The sequence below is a fragment of the Alligator sinensis genome, unplaced genomic scaffold, assembly GCF_000455745.1.
Source record: "Alligator sinensis unplaced genomic scaffold, ASM45574v1 scaffold1099_1, whole genome shotgun sequence".
NCBI classification, from domain to species: domain Eukaryota; kingdom Metazoa; phylum Chordata; order Crocodylia; family Alligatoridae; genus Alligator; species Alligator sinensis.
Genome location: NW_005842903.1, coordinates 537,703 through 554,403, shown reverse-complemented (window position 1 = coordinate 554,403; position 16,701 = coordinate 537,703). Strand labels below are relative to the sequence as shown.

Genomic DNA, 16,701 nt, shown 5'->3' with positions numbered 1-16,701 from the left:
CTGAAGGACTGAAACCAAAGAAGCAGCTTTTGAAGAGGACACCTCCTCAGAATCCTTCTTAAACCAGTTTTTCCTACAGATCACTAATGAGAGTGAAGTAAACCAAGCCCCTTTTAGACTTGCATTCAGATCCATCCTATGAACTTCAGCTGAGCACCCAGAAAGATCAGGACTATGCAATGACAGGTTTTGTTAAAGGAAAACTGCTTTGTCCATCTGTTCCATTTCAACTTTCTGTTTGAAAGCAGATCAGAAACAAACACTAAGGAAGCCACTAGTGTGTCACCTACTAAGACCAAATAACTCTTCTAGGCCCCAGGTCAGGAAGGCGTTTAAATGCACTTTTTTAAGCAGGTGCCATTAATTCTAATTGGTCATTAGTTCAGGCTTCAAGTTATGCAAATACTGAGATTCTTTGTCATAGACCCAAAGATTGCAAATCATTGAAGCCTGTGAGCACTTCTATTGACTCTGATTGGTTTTCTGCACTTAAGTCTTTTCGTGGATCAGGGCTCTAGCACGGTCACAAATGAAGTTTTATTTTTTAATCAATCCACACATGAACATGTCTGTGTCACAAACTGGTTAGTTCCTGCTCGCTAAATAGAAACTGTGGTGTTGTGATGAGACCCAACTATTCAATCCCATGGGTTTCTAAATAAACTGGGTCTGGGTTATCTGTCACTGTTTTCATATCTGGGTTACCTGAACTCATTGCCTGGTTTACACGTCATGTCTGATATCCTTATTTTGGGCAGCAGTACTCAGCTGTAGGATCTTGGAACCATTGTCCAAGCCATCCGAAGCTCAGAAACTTGGCTTAGCAAAATAATTTCTTACACATTTTCTGAGCTTTAGTTTGAAAGAGGATAAGAGTTGCAGCTCTATGAAGATCAAGCTCCTGAAACCGTCCTCATCACTCTGGACACCCACACCACAGCCTCACATTTATCAGTCTTTAGTTATGACCCAAGCCTTTCAGGGGAGGCAAAGCCCCTCATATTGCCACACATGGTCTACTTTTTCTAGTGATCAAATGGCCCTTTTGGCTTGAAGAGAAGCTGCCTTTGAACCAGTCTCTGCCATCAGTTAACAAAGCAGAGAGCTGTAGCTGTCTTCTCCATATGCTTAACCTAAGGGATTCCAGCCCTCTTCTTATCCCCAGACAGATTTTTTGGAGAGTAGATTCAAGATTAGTGAATTTACTGACCACTAACCCAAAATCCCAGCTAGCGAGGGTCCTCCACACTGAAGGCCCACTGCAGGCTCTCTAGGAGATGGTCTACCACCTCTATAAGAGCATTCAGCATTCATAGCAGATGGGCTTTCAATGTCACATGATCATCTTAAAAGGTCCAGTTAGAAGCAAAATGATATTCACAAAACAGGATTGCCTCAGCCTTATCTACTTACCTCCCCTGGTCTTACAACTGATTGTCCTGTGCTACCCAGAGAAAAATGACGGTCTTTATTTCTCTGTGCCTCAGATATTGAACTTTCATTTTGAGAACACTTCTCCGTTTGAGCAATGGATGTTTTTTGCAGTTTCTCAAGGGGTTCTGGTTTTAGGGAAACTCTTAAATGATCAGACACCGAGTCTGGAGCAATGGGTATGTGTGTTATTCTAATATAAGGGATTGTTTTCACAGGCAGCTCCTCTGTATCTGATGTGGTTTTGTTTGTAGTGGAACCTGGGATTGTTTCTTCAGAACTCCAGGTCTTAAGCTCTTCACTATTAGACACTTGGGAAAGGACCATGTTGGCAATTTTGCCTGGGTTCATTGTACTTTGGCTTGGTGTTGCTGGGCTGTCACTAACAGCCTGTAAAAAAGGGCAGTCAGAGAGTTCCTCAATTATTACTGTAGCCATTTCTTGAGGAAAAAATAAATCAAAACCTGGTATGTCATCATAAAGTTTTTGCTCAGATCCAGATTTAAGTAACATATTCTTGGAAACAGAAAGAACAACTTCATTAACTGCGTCTTCATGCTCTGGAGGTAAATGTTCATTTGTAGCTGCCACAAGGCTGATTTTATGTTTGGACAGGCCTTGTTCCATGGCCTCTTTAAGGTTCTCAACAATTTCATTCAGTTTGGATCTTGATAAATATCTTCTGGAATTTGGGCTTGTGCCGTCAGTTGAACTTAAGACTTTGGAAAGGAATCGACTTAATATTTCTTCCACAAATGTCACAGATACCACAGGAATAGGTGGGTTTATAGGTGGCTTTGGAATTTTCTCTATTATGCCAAAATCAGGGAATTTCTCAACAATCCTAACATCTTCTGTTGTTGAAGTTGAAACAGGCAATGTCTCCCCCCTCTGAAATGCCTTGAAATTCAGGTTTGGCAACTTCTTTTGCTATTGACACCGCTATCCTATTAGCTAAAATATCTGTCTTATCTGTTAGGTTTCCGCAAACAAAAATGTCAGAGTCAGAATGGCCTCCAGTGCTTGTGCAAGCCATGTCTCCCATAGCCTGCCTGTCTTCACTGCATAAAAATTCTCTTTCATTGATATGTTTGTTCATGTTCATTTGGTGTTTTGACAGGACTGCTTGCAGAGAATGCCTTATTTTTCTAGTTGCTTCACTCAGTAACAAAATCTTTTCTGTGTCCAAATCGGCAATGGGAAAGAGGGAAGACAATGTTGACATAAGGTTTGCTTCTAGTTTTTCTATGATGACAGGAGCTATCTTACTAAGATATGATGATAAACTGTTTGGGTTATGCAAAGGCTCAGTAACATTTCTTAGTGTAACGTTTTCAGCAATATCGTCAGCTTCAGCACAGTGGTGAAGCAGTAATTCTTCGGAAAGAGAGTTCTGCAGTGGATGTCCAGAAACCTCTTGGACGACCAAGTCACAAAGAGCTTCCGAAATAACCATGCACCCATTTCTTAGACAGTTCTGCATATTTAATCTAGACTGAAACTGTGTCAAAAGCTTATTATAGACTGAATCAGCAATTGCTTGAATCATAACCTCCGCCCTGGAATGTGGCTGTTCAGTACGCTGGCTGAAAGAGTTCTCATCTTCAGAGATTTTTGCCTTAACTTTGCTGATTATCTTCATGTGAATTAAGTAAAATTCTGCAAAATCCATTTTATTTTCTGTAGAGGAAGATGTGCTGGTGGTGGCAGGGAGAATGTTAGATATAAGCCCACTGATCATATCTTCCAAAAATCTGTGGCATACCCCCAGAATAGAGGGTGTGGGACTTTGGCCTCGGGTGTTACTTTTGGTAGGATCTTCTAAAAACTTTTCATCATCAATTTCTCTAGGTTGTATAGGGTTATACGGAACTGAAGAGGGTGCCTTTGCTTTTTCCTGTTGGTAACCAGTAATTTTTCTCCTTATCAAACCACCAAAGCTCTCTGCTGGCACACTGTTTTTGTTTTGCATGTCTGCATAAACTGAGACTTTGGAAGCTCTTTCTTGCATAAGTTCAGATAAACTGGAAAAAATAATTTTGGCCGTCAATGTGTCTATGTCAGGGGAGAGACCCTGGTCTTCAGAAGGCTGCAGGTTTGTGGCCTGACATATGGAAAGTTTATTTAGTATTGAATCAGCTACAGCTGTGCTGATACATGAGGGATTGCTTCCAGGGATTGGAATGTCCTGAATATGTGGGTTTTGTGATAGGTCTGATTTGCTTCATCATATATCTCTTGAAAAAAAGCATCAGCATAAATACTGGTTGGTGACTGCAGTGTTTGAGGCTCAACTGTGCAGGTTGTCAGGCGCTTGCTGGAAGCTCCTTGCATTGCTACTTCCTCTTTGGGAAATACCTTTCTGAGTGATGGAAAAAAAGGCTTTCTTGCAAGGTGCCTTCTTGTTGGAGACTTGCTAGGTGCCTGTTGAGAAAACAATGGGGTTATTTTCCTTCTACTCCCTCTCCTCATACATCCCGGTGATCTGGGTGTTCTGTTTCTGTCTGTGAAGACAAAGTTTTTGGCATTGACCTCGATGTCTCCCCTGTTTCTCTCAGCAATTTTTCTTCCTTCATATTGAATTATTGCTGGATATATTATGTCTGTTACCTCAGACACAAACCATGTCATTATATTTGTAATTTCGTTGGTCATGTCTTTGGTCTTGTTTCGCTGTAGCAGGAACAAATGAGAAGGGACAATAAATGTGTTAATTAATTCCTCCATTCTTCCTTCTGTACATGGCAACAGCTGTCTAATGGGTGTGATTCAAACTTTTAGGATAAACAATAACAGCCCCCCATGAAAAGTGACATGTATCACCAGAGCCTTTTGGATAGGGTGGGATATAAAACTTACAGAATAAATATAGGAAATAAAGAAACAGCCAGTTTGGGAAAAGTCAGTGAAGGACAAACTAGGATACAGGTTGCTTTTCTGAAGGCAGTTTGAAGACCATGGAAGAAAATTCTGCCCATCTTGAAGCCCAAGAGGGGTTTGTTGCTGATTTTAGCAGGGCCAGGATTCCTCCACATGAGCGTAGAGATGACCTATTTTTGCCAGTTTACCCTATTACAAGTGTCAGGGGGGCTAGAAGTTACATGTTTGGACACACTCTGTGCAAAGGACCATGTGTCCAGAGACTCTGCCACATTGGGACTGTCTCTAGCCTCCTCCTCCTTCCCTACCCCCCACAAGGAAGCACTTATCAACTAGCTCACTTCTCCTTATGGAAAAGAATCAATTAATTTGCTGACATTTTCTCCATATTGCACTAAAACTCAAAAGTTGTGTCCTCCCTGGGCAGTGCTGCTCCCTACTCTTTCCGGGGATGCAGTGCCTTCTATTGTTTTGTCACTCCATTGTTTCCCTCGGTGTTAAGAAATGAGTATCTGTCACACAACCAATCACAATACAGCACTTCTTCTAGTGTTATATTCTGCTCACTTGTTTCCAAAAAGAATGTGTAAGATTGTGTAGAACAATGCCATTTAGTGACTCTTGCACAATAATACACGTCATAGCAGGGTGCACTTTATCTTTCATTTTTTACATCATCAGCGTCCACTTTTGACATCTCCCCATGCCCTGACTTTCTACCCAAGAGGATGACCTTTTCTTGTTTGTGCCTTTTTAGCAATTGGCACAAATTGAGGCTGCTGATTACCTGACATGAAAAACAATACATTTCTAGGATAGTCCTAAATGTTGAGTGTAAACTGCTTGCAAGTCTAGGATCTGTGTCCCTGACTCTGCTATAAAAAAACAACTCAGGGGGTGAATAAGGGTAAAAAGCTTGGCCGTACTGAATTAAATGGGAGTTTTGACATTGACTTTGGTGTAGCCACAGTTTTGCCTGAGGTACATAACCATTTTAATGGAAAGATGGTGAAAAGACAGATACAACAGTGGAGACAATCCCTGGAGATCAGGACCTTCAAGCATTATAGAACTCTGCTCATCAAATTAAAAAACTGATAGGGTCTAGTTTCCTTCTGTGTTGTACCCTGATCCTGCAAACATTGATGCAACTGGCTAAGAAACAATCATGGGAGAAGTCCTATTGAGCTCCCTGGGATCACAGACATTCTTGAAGTAAAGCATGTGAATGTTGTTAGATTGGGGATATAGTCATCAACTTCTTTATGAAATTCTAAATAGAATTGCCAGGTTTCTATTGACTCTAGCCATTTACCGATTACCTCATTAAGCTATATATATATATATATATATATATATGTATATATATGTATATATATATGTATAAATTGTATTGTGGCTTCGTTTCTAACCTTCATTGTTTTAAGAAGCATATGTTGTTTCCTTTTGCTCTGTCGCTTTCTTTGTCCGTCCATCCAGTATGTCGTCTAAGAAGCTAATGAGTTTTTTGTATTCCGTGAAAAACCTGGCAAAATCTCCTGAGAAACATGTAAACAGTTGGTTAATATCACTTCTGGTGTAATCAATTTCTGCTCCACCTCCTCTTATCCTGGGTTTCTTTTTGCTAAAGTGATGGTAGCATTTTTAAACAAATTCCAAGAAGTTGCTAATACCATTTGTGAGCTATAGCTTGGAGGTTTGCAAACTGTTTCTGTGGAGTGTATTGCTGATGAATTAACACAGGACACATCCAGTCTTTTTGAAGGCACGATGAGCGTGGAAGGATGTGCCTTTCCTTTATGAGTCAAGAAGGGGACCATGCTCAGTATCTCTCTTTTCTGTGAGATGTTCTAAATCTCCTTCTCCACACATTTTATGGTAAGGTGCTGGGATGCTTAGCAAGGAGCCAAGAATGAGGAAAAATGGAACTGAGACAAGGCCAAGTTGGAGGGGACCCAAAAAGAGTTCAGGCTTGTTGGGGAGAGAGAATGGGCACATGGCTCTGGGTCACTAGAGTGCACCCCTGTCCAGATCCTGGGATAGACCTGAATATCCATGAGTCTACCCCACTCTTCTGCTGCCAGCAAATTTCTGTGAGCCTTACTTGTAAAGTGTGCCCCTTCACCCTCCCCCTCCCCCTCGCCCTCCCTCCCTATCCCTGTCCCTCTCCCTCCCTTCCCTCTAGACTGGTGGACAGAGAGAGAGACAACCCATTGTTGTTGTCAGTTCCTGAGTCAACTTAGATGGCACAACCCACTCCTAATTTTTATCGAGTGCCACTTATTGCCCCCTTTTCTCCTTGCCATGTACCGATGCTTGGCCCTTATTTTCTGCCTTCCCTTTTTCTTGCTGAATGCAGAGGGGCTTAGAGACAAAGATTTTTCTTTCTTGAATGTGGAGTCATGGCTCTTTGGCCAGATGATGAACTATTTTCCTAGGATTCTCCATTTCTGTTTGTATTTTTTGTAATGTTTTCCTCCTATCAGTTGTGTTTCGCATTATCTTCAACTTGGGGGGATTAGATGATTAGAAACACTGATTATGTGATGTGATGTCATGGCCATATAATTACAGGCTTAAGCTCTCCTCTGTGACAGCACGGAATGTAATTGGATCACAATCACCTTGCGCTAAGCAACCACCTGGCCATTGTGTCCTAGCATCAAATGCTCTGCCCCATGATTGGCTATGTCTGTCTCATTTGAATAAAAGCCATATCCTTCCTCCCAGTAGGGTTGGAGTATTGTTGTAGCCATGAAGGTCTGGGCAATGTGCTAGGGATTTTAGGGATATCTTTTCTTGGACCAAGCGTATAGATGGGAAAGAATTCCCCACTTCAATTTCTATCTTTCTGTCAAGTTTTTCTCCCAGTCACAGTCTTTTTGCTTAGTTAGAGAAGTTTCTGGGCACCAAGTGCCCTTCTTCTGTGCCCTTGTCTAACATCACTCCCAAATTTTACGCCTGGTCCAATAAAAGACACCTCCAAAAGTCCCCCCCCCTGCTTCTCACTTGCACTGCCTTTGTCAGGCACAGAGACACAGAGTCCCTAACCTCATGCTTGACTTTCTCAAACCCCTCCTCCTCCTGCCCTACCCTTCTCCTTCCTGACCCAGAGTTTCTGCCACCCACCTTAGCCCTCCCTGGAAGGAACCTGAGGAAAATCCCAGTACTCTGCTGCCTCCCCCAAGATCACTTCAGGCACAGCTCAGCTGCTCCGCAGAAACAGGTGTAGGAATAGGAAAATGGAAGGAGAAGGGAAGGGAGGACTAGAGAGGGAGGAAAGGTCTATGTGGAAGTCGGAGGAGTGGTGGGGGGGAACTCTTGTTGTTCTGGTTTTGATCCCCAGTGGATGAGACTTGGAGCAGCCCCTTTGTTTGCAGTGCAGCAGCACCCAAGTCAGAGTGACAGACAGGTGGAGAGACAGACAGAGCTGCAGGGAAATATGGAGATCAAAGCTCCCTGTCCATCAAAAGGGTACAACTCAGGTATTTTGTCCTGAGCCCAAACATTCCTGGGGGCCTGAACTGGCTGAGATTTGGCAGAGCTCATAACTGGCTTTTACACCAAAGTTACTTGCTAGGGCCCTGTGACCTGGGCCTAAATTACAGACTGTGACTGAGAAAGGCCACAACCCTGAACTCATTAATCATGAAGAAGTATTGGGGACCAGGCAGAGAGAGGGGCCCAACTGCACCACTTGGCCCAAACCTGAGAGTTTCTGGGGGTCACACCTGTGGGGCGGGAGGGATAAACAGATAAGAGAAGTGACCCTGGGACCAGAAATAGGAATCAGATTCTCCCTTACCTGTAGGAGCTTCAGCCAGAAAGACCTGCCACCATGAAGGTCTGGTCAGGTCTGAGCCTCTGGCCTGGGGTTCTGGAATTTATCCTGCAGGCTGATATCAGCCCTCTGTGAGGTCACTGTCTCTCTGGCCCAATGCCTGATATCCTATCAATGCACCCCTATGACCTCACTGTCTGCCCCACCCTCCCCACCCAGCCGGGTTCATCCCCTACCTATAGTCGCCCCTTCACCATATAGTCTAGCAAATCCTGTGTCCCATCCCTGGCAGTGCCCAGTGCTCAGTGCCAGAGGCTGGAGAGAACAGTACAAGAGAACCCCATCCTGCACAATGTGGGGACTAGTCTGGCCAGAGAGGGGACAGTTTTGCCAAAGTCCATGTAGTGAGTGCGATCTGCCCAGCAGTGCAAGTGACAAAAACCAAGGGTGTTTATATACATGCTCTAGGAGTGTGGAAGGGCGGTGCTTTAGTTAGAGTGGCTCCGAGAGCCGTTATGTGCATCATTGTCCCCACTCTAAAAAATGGTGTTTGGGGCACTTTAACTACAGCTCATTGAAAGCTTTAGTTAAAGCACCCCCAACACCATTTTTCAGCACAGGGACACTGATACACGTGACATTGGAGTCTGCTGGAGTAATTACCATGCTCCAGCAAACTCAAGTCTGCTCCCACACACTGTAATTACAGTGTATCAGAGCAGCCTTGCTGTATGTTAGGGGTTTTCAACAAAGGGTATGTGCACCCCTGGGTGTACTTGGGATGGCCTCAGGGGGTATTCAGCAGTGGGCGCTGCCACTGCCACGTTGCCGGCACTTCTGTTACTGCTGTGCCCGGCCTCCACCCCGGTCATCGATCAGCTGCTGGGGGCCCCTCCCCCCTGCTCATCGACTGGCTGCTGGGGGACACCCCCCCACCCCGGTTGCTGATTGGCCACTGGGAGATCTTCCCCCTGCTGGGGGATTGCTGCCTTCTCGACCAGCTGCAGGGGGTACACTGACCAAAAAGGTTGAAAACCTCTGCTGTATGTCTATAGTGCCCCAAGTGACTAAGTGACAAAACCAAGTGGCAGTTAGGGATCAGTTAGGGGTACAGCCTCTGAATTACATCTACCTAGACCTTAAATGCTGGAGGCTGTAAGGAAGAGAAGAACAGTGAAAAAAACGCTGGTCATACTCCGTTCACTCTCCCTTTCAGCAGCCACTCCCTGAGCATGTCTACATGAGGTGCTATGTCACAGTAGCAATGAGCTACAGCAACATAGCTTGTCGTTATGGCAATGTAGCATGGGCGGGCACTAACTGTGATGCTACTGTGCAGTAACTCATTGGTGGCCCCGTTTTTGTGGTCAAAAAGAGTTTGCTAAGCAACAGCTTTCTCAGCTTTTCTGCAAGGTGACATTGAGAAAACCCAAAGATTTTGAACTTGTATTTACTCAAATCCAAGATTTGGTACTCCCCCCCCAATTCAACATGGGGGTGGGGGAAAGCCCCTCATCCTGAATTTGAGTACAAGATGGAGAGGCAGACAGTTGCAGCAGCTCCAGTTCTGGCCCAAACCCCAGCCTCAGCCCTGGCTCAAGGTTGGAGCCACAGCTGCTGCCCATCCCACTAAAACCTGCCCCTGAGTACTGGGGGATCATTTTATATTCAAAGTTGTCTTGGATTTGGGTAAATACGGTAATCTTGGTCTATCAGCTTTAAATATTAAACATGAGAACTAAAATGTGCATTGGAAAGAAACACCTAAGTCAAATGGCTGCTGGCTGTCCACTGCCCCCAAAAAAGATGGGGACACACTGTCATCCTGATCTGACATCAGCTCTAAATACTAAATACTTTATTATTTGTTGTTTTGGGGAGGACCTCTAAGCAAAATCTAAAACGGTCAGTGTGGAATGGCTCTGTAACTATGCAAGAATATTCTGTTCTTACTCTTTTTCTGTGAAGAATATTCAGGACCACTGAATTCATAGCAAAACTCCCACTGACTTGCGTAGAGTCAAGTTTTCACTTTTGTCTCTGAAAAATCTTTGCTTACATTTTTTAAAGTTATTTCTAGCACTAGTGTTGGAAGTGCAGTTTGATTAGAAAGGCATCAGGATTCTTTTACTCCATCAATTTATTAGCAATGTTTTAAAAGAAATTTTAATTAGCAAATGCTTATTGGTGATGGTTATATAGAAATGAAGAGGTCCCAGGGTTAGTTTACATTGCAGTGCTCAAAACAACTGGAGTTGTAAACAGAATAAATGGAGCTGTTCTGAACATTTAAACAATATCATAAGTTTATATTTTATTTGACTGTCCTTTCTTATTATTTGACTCTCCTTTCTGATTACAACTGCATTTGAAACAGAAGTTATAATACAGTCTTTCTGTACTGGTAATTCATTAAACATAACCAGGACTCATTCATTTATCTCTGTAACTAGGGGAAAGATTCACTGCTTTATTTGATATATCTTCTACTATTGTCTCAAAACACCTGGTGCCAGGGTTAATAAACTCCCAGGAGAAATTATTATTATACATCCAAGGAAATATTTTAGTTGTGCGATGTACTCTATAGTGGAAACCTTTTATCCATATGTATGGGTTTTTTTTTCAAATGATCAATCACTTTCAGCAGTGTTTCTTTGTGTGAATTGGGGGGGGGGGGTACCAAATCTTGGATTTGAGTAAATACAATGATTAAATTTTTTTGTTATTACTAAACCACAAATATAATGTGAAATGTATATGCTAAATTCTTTCTACTTGTTGAAACAATTGAAAGAACCCTGCAGACTTCTGACCTTTTTTTTTGTGGAAGAGGTGGGTTGGTGACAAGCTATCAGATACATTTATATAGAAAGCAGAACCAAAAGATGGTTGGTTCAAAGTAATTTTTGTGTCACGTAGTATCTTATGTGTAACATAGTATATCATCAACCTGGAGGGGTTGAAATGTTAAGGGATTAGGAATAGGGCTGCGTGAAATTTTGGCAGCCGTTTTGGAGGTGTTTTGGGCCATTTCAGCACCTGAAACACCCAATCCGAGTTGAAACAGAAGGCTCAGAAACATCTCCGAAACAGAACGAGGCATCCAAAATGTTTCGGAAATTTTCAGAGATTCGGAGCTGGGCCTGCAAGGAAACAGCTGCCCTGCCATGAGACTTGGCTCCACAGGGAGCAGAGATCCGTGCCAGGAGTCTCCTCAGTGCCGCTGCCCGCCCTGTGGTGGCCCAGTGAAACAGGGCTGCATGGGGTGGGCAGCAGCGCTGAGGAGACCCCCAGCCCAGATCTCTGCTCCCTGCAGAGCCAGGTCGTGTGCCAAGGCAGTGCTGGTCCCTGCCACACAACCTGGCTCTGCAGGGAGCAGAGATCCAGGGCTGCATGGGGTGGGTAGCAGTGGCGAGGAGACCCCGGCATGGATGTCTTCTTCCTATGGAGCCAGGTTGCACAGCAGGGCAGTGCTAGTCCCTGCCATGCGACCTGGCTTCGCAGGGAGCAGAGATGGGGCAGCATGGGGTGGGCAGAGGGGGCAAGGAGACCCCGGCATGGATCTCTGTTCCCTACAGAGCCAAGTCATGCGGCAGGGTCCAGCAGGCTTGCTTGCTGCTTTGCGCTGCTTTTCTGCCCCACGACCCGGCATGACAGAGATCAGAGATCCGTGCAGGGGGTCTCCTCGCCTGCACGGAGGGCAGCGGCCCGCCCCTGGACAAGCCACCCATGGCCCTGTCCTGCTCCCCGCTGGGGCCCTGCAGCCCCCAGCCCCAAGCTCTGCCTGGCTGGGCAGTAGGGCTATGCAAAACTTGCAGCCTGTTCGAAACAGATTAGGAGGATATTCAGCTGAAACGAAACAGGACAGTGATCCGAAACACTGAAACGAATCACTGTCCTCTGAAATGGCCGAATCCGAAACTGAATCAAAACACAGCTGTTTTGAACAGCCCTAATTAGGAAGATACTGCAAAATTACTATGACAGTACAAAAATGAAGACAGCCAGATCCAGAACTCATCTAGGTGGACAGTTTGTTAAGCAGTATTTTGTGCCAGGAATGATAACAATCTGAGGTCTGACTAATTTCATCATTATCTGCTGCCAAACTGTGGACCTCCCTTTTTTAATACCAAATTTAATCAACAAATAGTGAAAACAATAATACAACGCAGCTCTGAATATAACTCCAAAGTAGACATGGTTTCAGAGACATAAAAGCAGAATGAAATAATTATCTTTAGAGTTTAAATAAGAATGGGTATATTTGGACTTAATTTGTAGAAAGTCAGATGGCTTAGTCATCTGACACTTGCCATGGTAACCTAGCAAGGGTTATCGTTGCAGAAATGTTTTATATATGTCTGGGTTGTGTGTGTTGTTGTCACATGGGTGTGATGATAGGCAAGGGATAACTGAAAGAGCTGTCATACAATCAAGAGATGTTCTGTCAATTACTTTGTGTACCACTGGAAGGTGCCTATTTTATGTGTAATTAAAGTAGTTTTATGCAATTTAAATGTCAGATTTACAACACCATAAATATGCATATAGAAATCATCATGCATTCAGGGAAATGCCTCTCTTTACACACACAGTTTTGAATAACAGAGTTTATTTATGTAGGTCCTTAGTGTCGGATTTCGCCCCCCTTGTGCATCTTTGAAATTGATGGAATCCCTTGCTATTGCAAGTATGGGTAAAATGTGGCTCTTGGGTGTAATCCTTTAAGCAACAATTAAATTTTATTCTTACATAAGTAGAAATGAATAGTGGCATGCACACAGTTATTCACTTATCATACATATTAAGAAATGGTCATTAGACTTGTTTCCTTTTCAGTGTGAAGTTGACTAAATCAAGGGTTGGTAACTTATGGCCTGTGAGCCAGCCCCAGCCCATAAAGTACAGTAAAAGCTTTGCTATCTGGCATGAGTGGGGTAAGGAGGGTGCCAGTTATCTAAAATTTCCCGTTTTAACAGAATTAATGTGGTAGTGGCGGCAGTGGTGGTGGTGGTGGCAGCAGCATTACGGGGTGGTGTGCAAACTCCTCCCCCCCTCAACATCCAGCCGGCCGGGTGACGTCTGTGCGGCCCACAGAGGGGAGCCACTGCCCTCAAGTGCCCCCCGCCCCCTGGCCCTGCTCAAGAAATACTTGATGTACTTGCCGGATAATAGAGTATTTTGGTTAGTAAAATGCCAGTTAACACAGCCTTTTACTGTATTTGAATCTGGTCTGCAGTGGCACAGATGATCAGTGGCACACAGCTTAGCTTGGTACATCCCCCTCTCCACTTCTGTTGCTATTAACGCCATACTATTAATCCTCCATCTCACCTGCAGCGCCCCTGCCACCCACCTTTATCACTACGGCATGCACTGCTCACCATCACTGCTAAATTTGGACCTCCCACTGCTACTGAGGATGGGAACTGATAGCACATGGTGAAGACAGCAGCATGTGGTGGGGCAGCAGGCAGCCTGGGAGCTGCAGACAGGGACATCAGAGAGGGGAATGGCAGCCTGCAGTGATAGCTAGGTCAGAAGTGGCAGCCACACTTTTCTAAAAGGTTGCTAACTCTTTGATTAAATAATAATGAAAATCCAGCTTCAGTGACATTGAAACCTGGAGAGGTGGGGTCAGGAGAAAATGGCATTGCTTCTCTTTTTTCTCCAGGCAAACAATACCTTTATTGCATCCTTTGTGTTCAGTAGATTTGGCTATACTGCTTCCAGTTGGGTAGTAGCATGTGCCGTGTAGTTGAGGACAGTGTTGCCAGTCATGGTAAATTTGTATCCTAGATGTGGCCTATATCCACTGAAAGTTTGTGGGACTGATTGCAAAATGACTAAATTGCTTTTGAAAATTATTGGGGCTCCTAAGTAAAGTATGTGCTTTTGGAAATTTTACCTAGCATTTTGGAGTTTTGAATACGTAGGGTAATTTTGTCCCTGAAAATAGGGTCCCAGTTTTATGGCCTGTCCCTCTCACTTTGAAGGTGGGAGGGAAATTTTTTATTCTTGTTCCTGTAAAAACCCATAGACCAATCCCTGACGGATCACTTGGCTAGCTGAACTGAAGAAACTGAGGTGCATATCAGAGACCTATTGCCACCATCATCTTTCCTTTACATCTCTTCAGAGGACTGTCAGAGACTTCCCTGTCACATGAATGTTCAAGCTAACCCTCTCTGGGGGACAAATACCCAGACTGGCGGATAAGAGGGGAAGGGGAATGTTTTGAGTTTCTCACCTTCGCTAGATACAGACATTGCCAAGTGAAGTGCATCAGCTTTGCTGGGATGTGTCCTGGCACAGCTGATCCGTTTCACTGGGGGAAGCACAGGTAGCCTACTGTGGTACCCATTGGTGCTGCAGGACAGTGGGTGATGTGTTTGCCTGTGACTAGAGGGGCCTGGCATGGTGCACCCTGGAAGTTCCCACACAGAATCAGGTCCCTCAAGTCTCAGGAGTGAGTGCCTGCCCGGCTTTCCCCATTAAGATGTTCCTCTGGGATCTCTGGGACTCATTTCCATAAGCAGGGAAAGTCAGGGTTTCCCTACCTACCGAGACATGCCCTTGGGATCATATAGAGCCTGGCTCAAAGTCTGTTAAAGTATGTGAAGAAACTCTTACTGACTTCAGTGGGCTTTGCATCAAACTCATAGATCCAAAGTGCTTGTGTTTTAGACTGAGAATATTGTACATTTTTTTCTACAGCTTTTCTTCCACTTCCAAGGTTCCATCTGTCTAGGAGGCAAACATCACCTATACATGAAGAATGATAAGAGTGCACCAACCACAAGCAAGAATACTTTGCATAGAAACCTTTTCTCAATCATGAATAACACTTTATCTTGTGAAACATAAGAAGGTGAAACTTTGATAATGTGCATTTTGCAAAAAACACTTTTTGCCTCTGGGAAATGTACTTAAAAGGATGATAGCAGTTCATTCAGGCTTTGAATTTTTGTTTAAAGTTTTAATTAATTTTAAAAACTTCTTTTGTGTTTGTTTTTAATTAACCTGAATGCAAATACGATTTTTTGTTTGGATTTAAGCTGTCCTGTAAAATGTTTTCAACGTCATTATTAATTATTTACTAGACATCATAGAAACAAATAAGAGAGTCACTACCCTGAAGAATTCATAAGTTGCTGATTCTACAAACACTGATGCATAAACCATACTTAAGTACTTATCTTAAAATTCACTAGTATGGAATCTCATAAGAAAGATTTCTTGCTAGCCAATCCTGAATTACGTTGAGAGCACAAGTATAGACAGAATGAATGGTGGACTGAAAACAAAGTGTAAGGAAGTGAGAAAGGGAGAGACAACATGAGTGAGAAAGACAGTGCAGCTATTTCGATCTATCCTGCAAGTACCATGCTGACTTAAATCTTCATTTTCTGCGGTCAATAGTGAATGAAAACTTGATTTGAGTCATAAGAATCTTTCAATTTTTAATTACATTTAACACGTGATGTAACACAGATAGGATACTTTGTGAAACATTGGCTTAAATAATTTCTGGTACAATGCCACTGAAGTCATTTGGAGCTATGGCAGTTCTGCACCTCAAAAACAGGCCCCCAATAATTAGATTCTATGTATGGAAAAATTATGAATTTGTTATTAGTTTCCATGTATACAATCTAATGATTGGATGATTGGATGATCATCTTACATTTGTTCATGTCACTGCCAAAGCGGGAAAAACAGTGAAAGGTGTCATAACCCAATGATTTTAGTTCCTTGGCACAGTGGAATTTTCCCGCCACACTAGAGTTTCTTTGCACGGTGGAATTTTCTGCTGCAGAGAGGAAACCCTGGTGCAAAAGGTTCCCGCCATTTGTATGTAAATTTGCACCCCATTATTGGCTGATTCTAAATTATTCCTGCTTGACGGCTAGTAATTGGCTCGCTAGCCGTATAAAAATCCGTGCGACTTCCGCCCAAGTCGGAGAACTTTGAGCACGCTGCAGAGTGACTTAAAAGAATTCCTGACTCGTGGCAGAGCGAATCGATAGCCTGATCAACTATCGATTTTTCTCCCTGTCGCCGAACACTTATCCCCAACGTACCCTTTCCCTGCATGCCCGGTTCATTTGTGGACTCACTGGCTCGGGTTTTTGCCAGTTGGAGCAACTCGTTGCAACTACGCAAGCAGTCTTTACAGCCTGCATCGCGGCCACCAGCGGCGTAAGTAAAAGCTATTTTTTCCAACCAATACGCTGTCTCACCTCTCCATCCACCAGCCCGCCTGACGTTCGCTTAATTAACTAGCGTTTCCCTCGGTCAGCTCTACCCGGCCGAGACATGGCGTCATGAACAGGATCTATGGGTGCTGCCCCGGGCGCACCGGGATCCGCCACGTGGAAAGCGCAAACGAGCTCTGGGCGCACATCGCCTACCACCAGGCGGAAGGAGGGGATAGAAGAAACATTGACGGCTACTTCTCAGTAAAAAGGGAAGGAGCAGTCATAAAGGAGTTGAGAACAAAGTTGTCTCTCGGGGACTTCGGGTGTGTAATGAGCAGTGAGCAGGTTTACTATCGACCTCCAGAGGAAACATTGACCCTATCCCTAGCGGGGGTGAAGGTG

At 43.9% G+C, this 16,701-nt stretch overlaps 1 protein-coding gene across 1 annotated transcript in view; it reads right to left on the bottom strand.

The window, feature by feature from the left end:
• Nucleotides 1–16,284, bottom strand: part of LOC112548057 (fibrous sheath-interacting protein 2-like) — a 21,377-nt gene extending 5,093 nt beyond the window's left edge. The window contains exons 1-6 of the mRNA XM_025192213.1: nucleotides 16,183–16,284; nucleotides 4,042–4,104; nucleotides 2,332–3,535; nucleotides 2,028–2,285; nucleotides 1,414–1,871; nucleotides 1–26 (exon numbers count right to left, since the gene is read on the bottom strand). The exon at nucleotides 1–26 is cut by the window's left edge and continues 285 nt beyond it. Of these exons, the coding sequence (XP_025047998.1) occupies nucleotides 1–26; nucleotides 1,414–1,871; nucleotides 2,028–2,285; nucleotides 2,332–3,535; nucleotides 4,042–4,104; nucleotides 16,183–16,284 (2,111 nt within the window). The remainder of the gene's footprint in view (nucleotides 27–1,413; nucleotides 1,872–2,027; nucleotides 2,286–2,331; nucleotides 3,536–4,041; nucleotides 4,105–16,182) is intronic.
• Nucleotides 16,285–16,701: the final 417 nt, after the last annotated feature.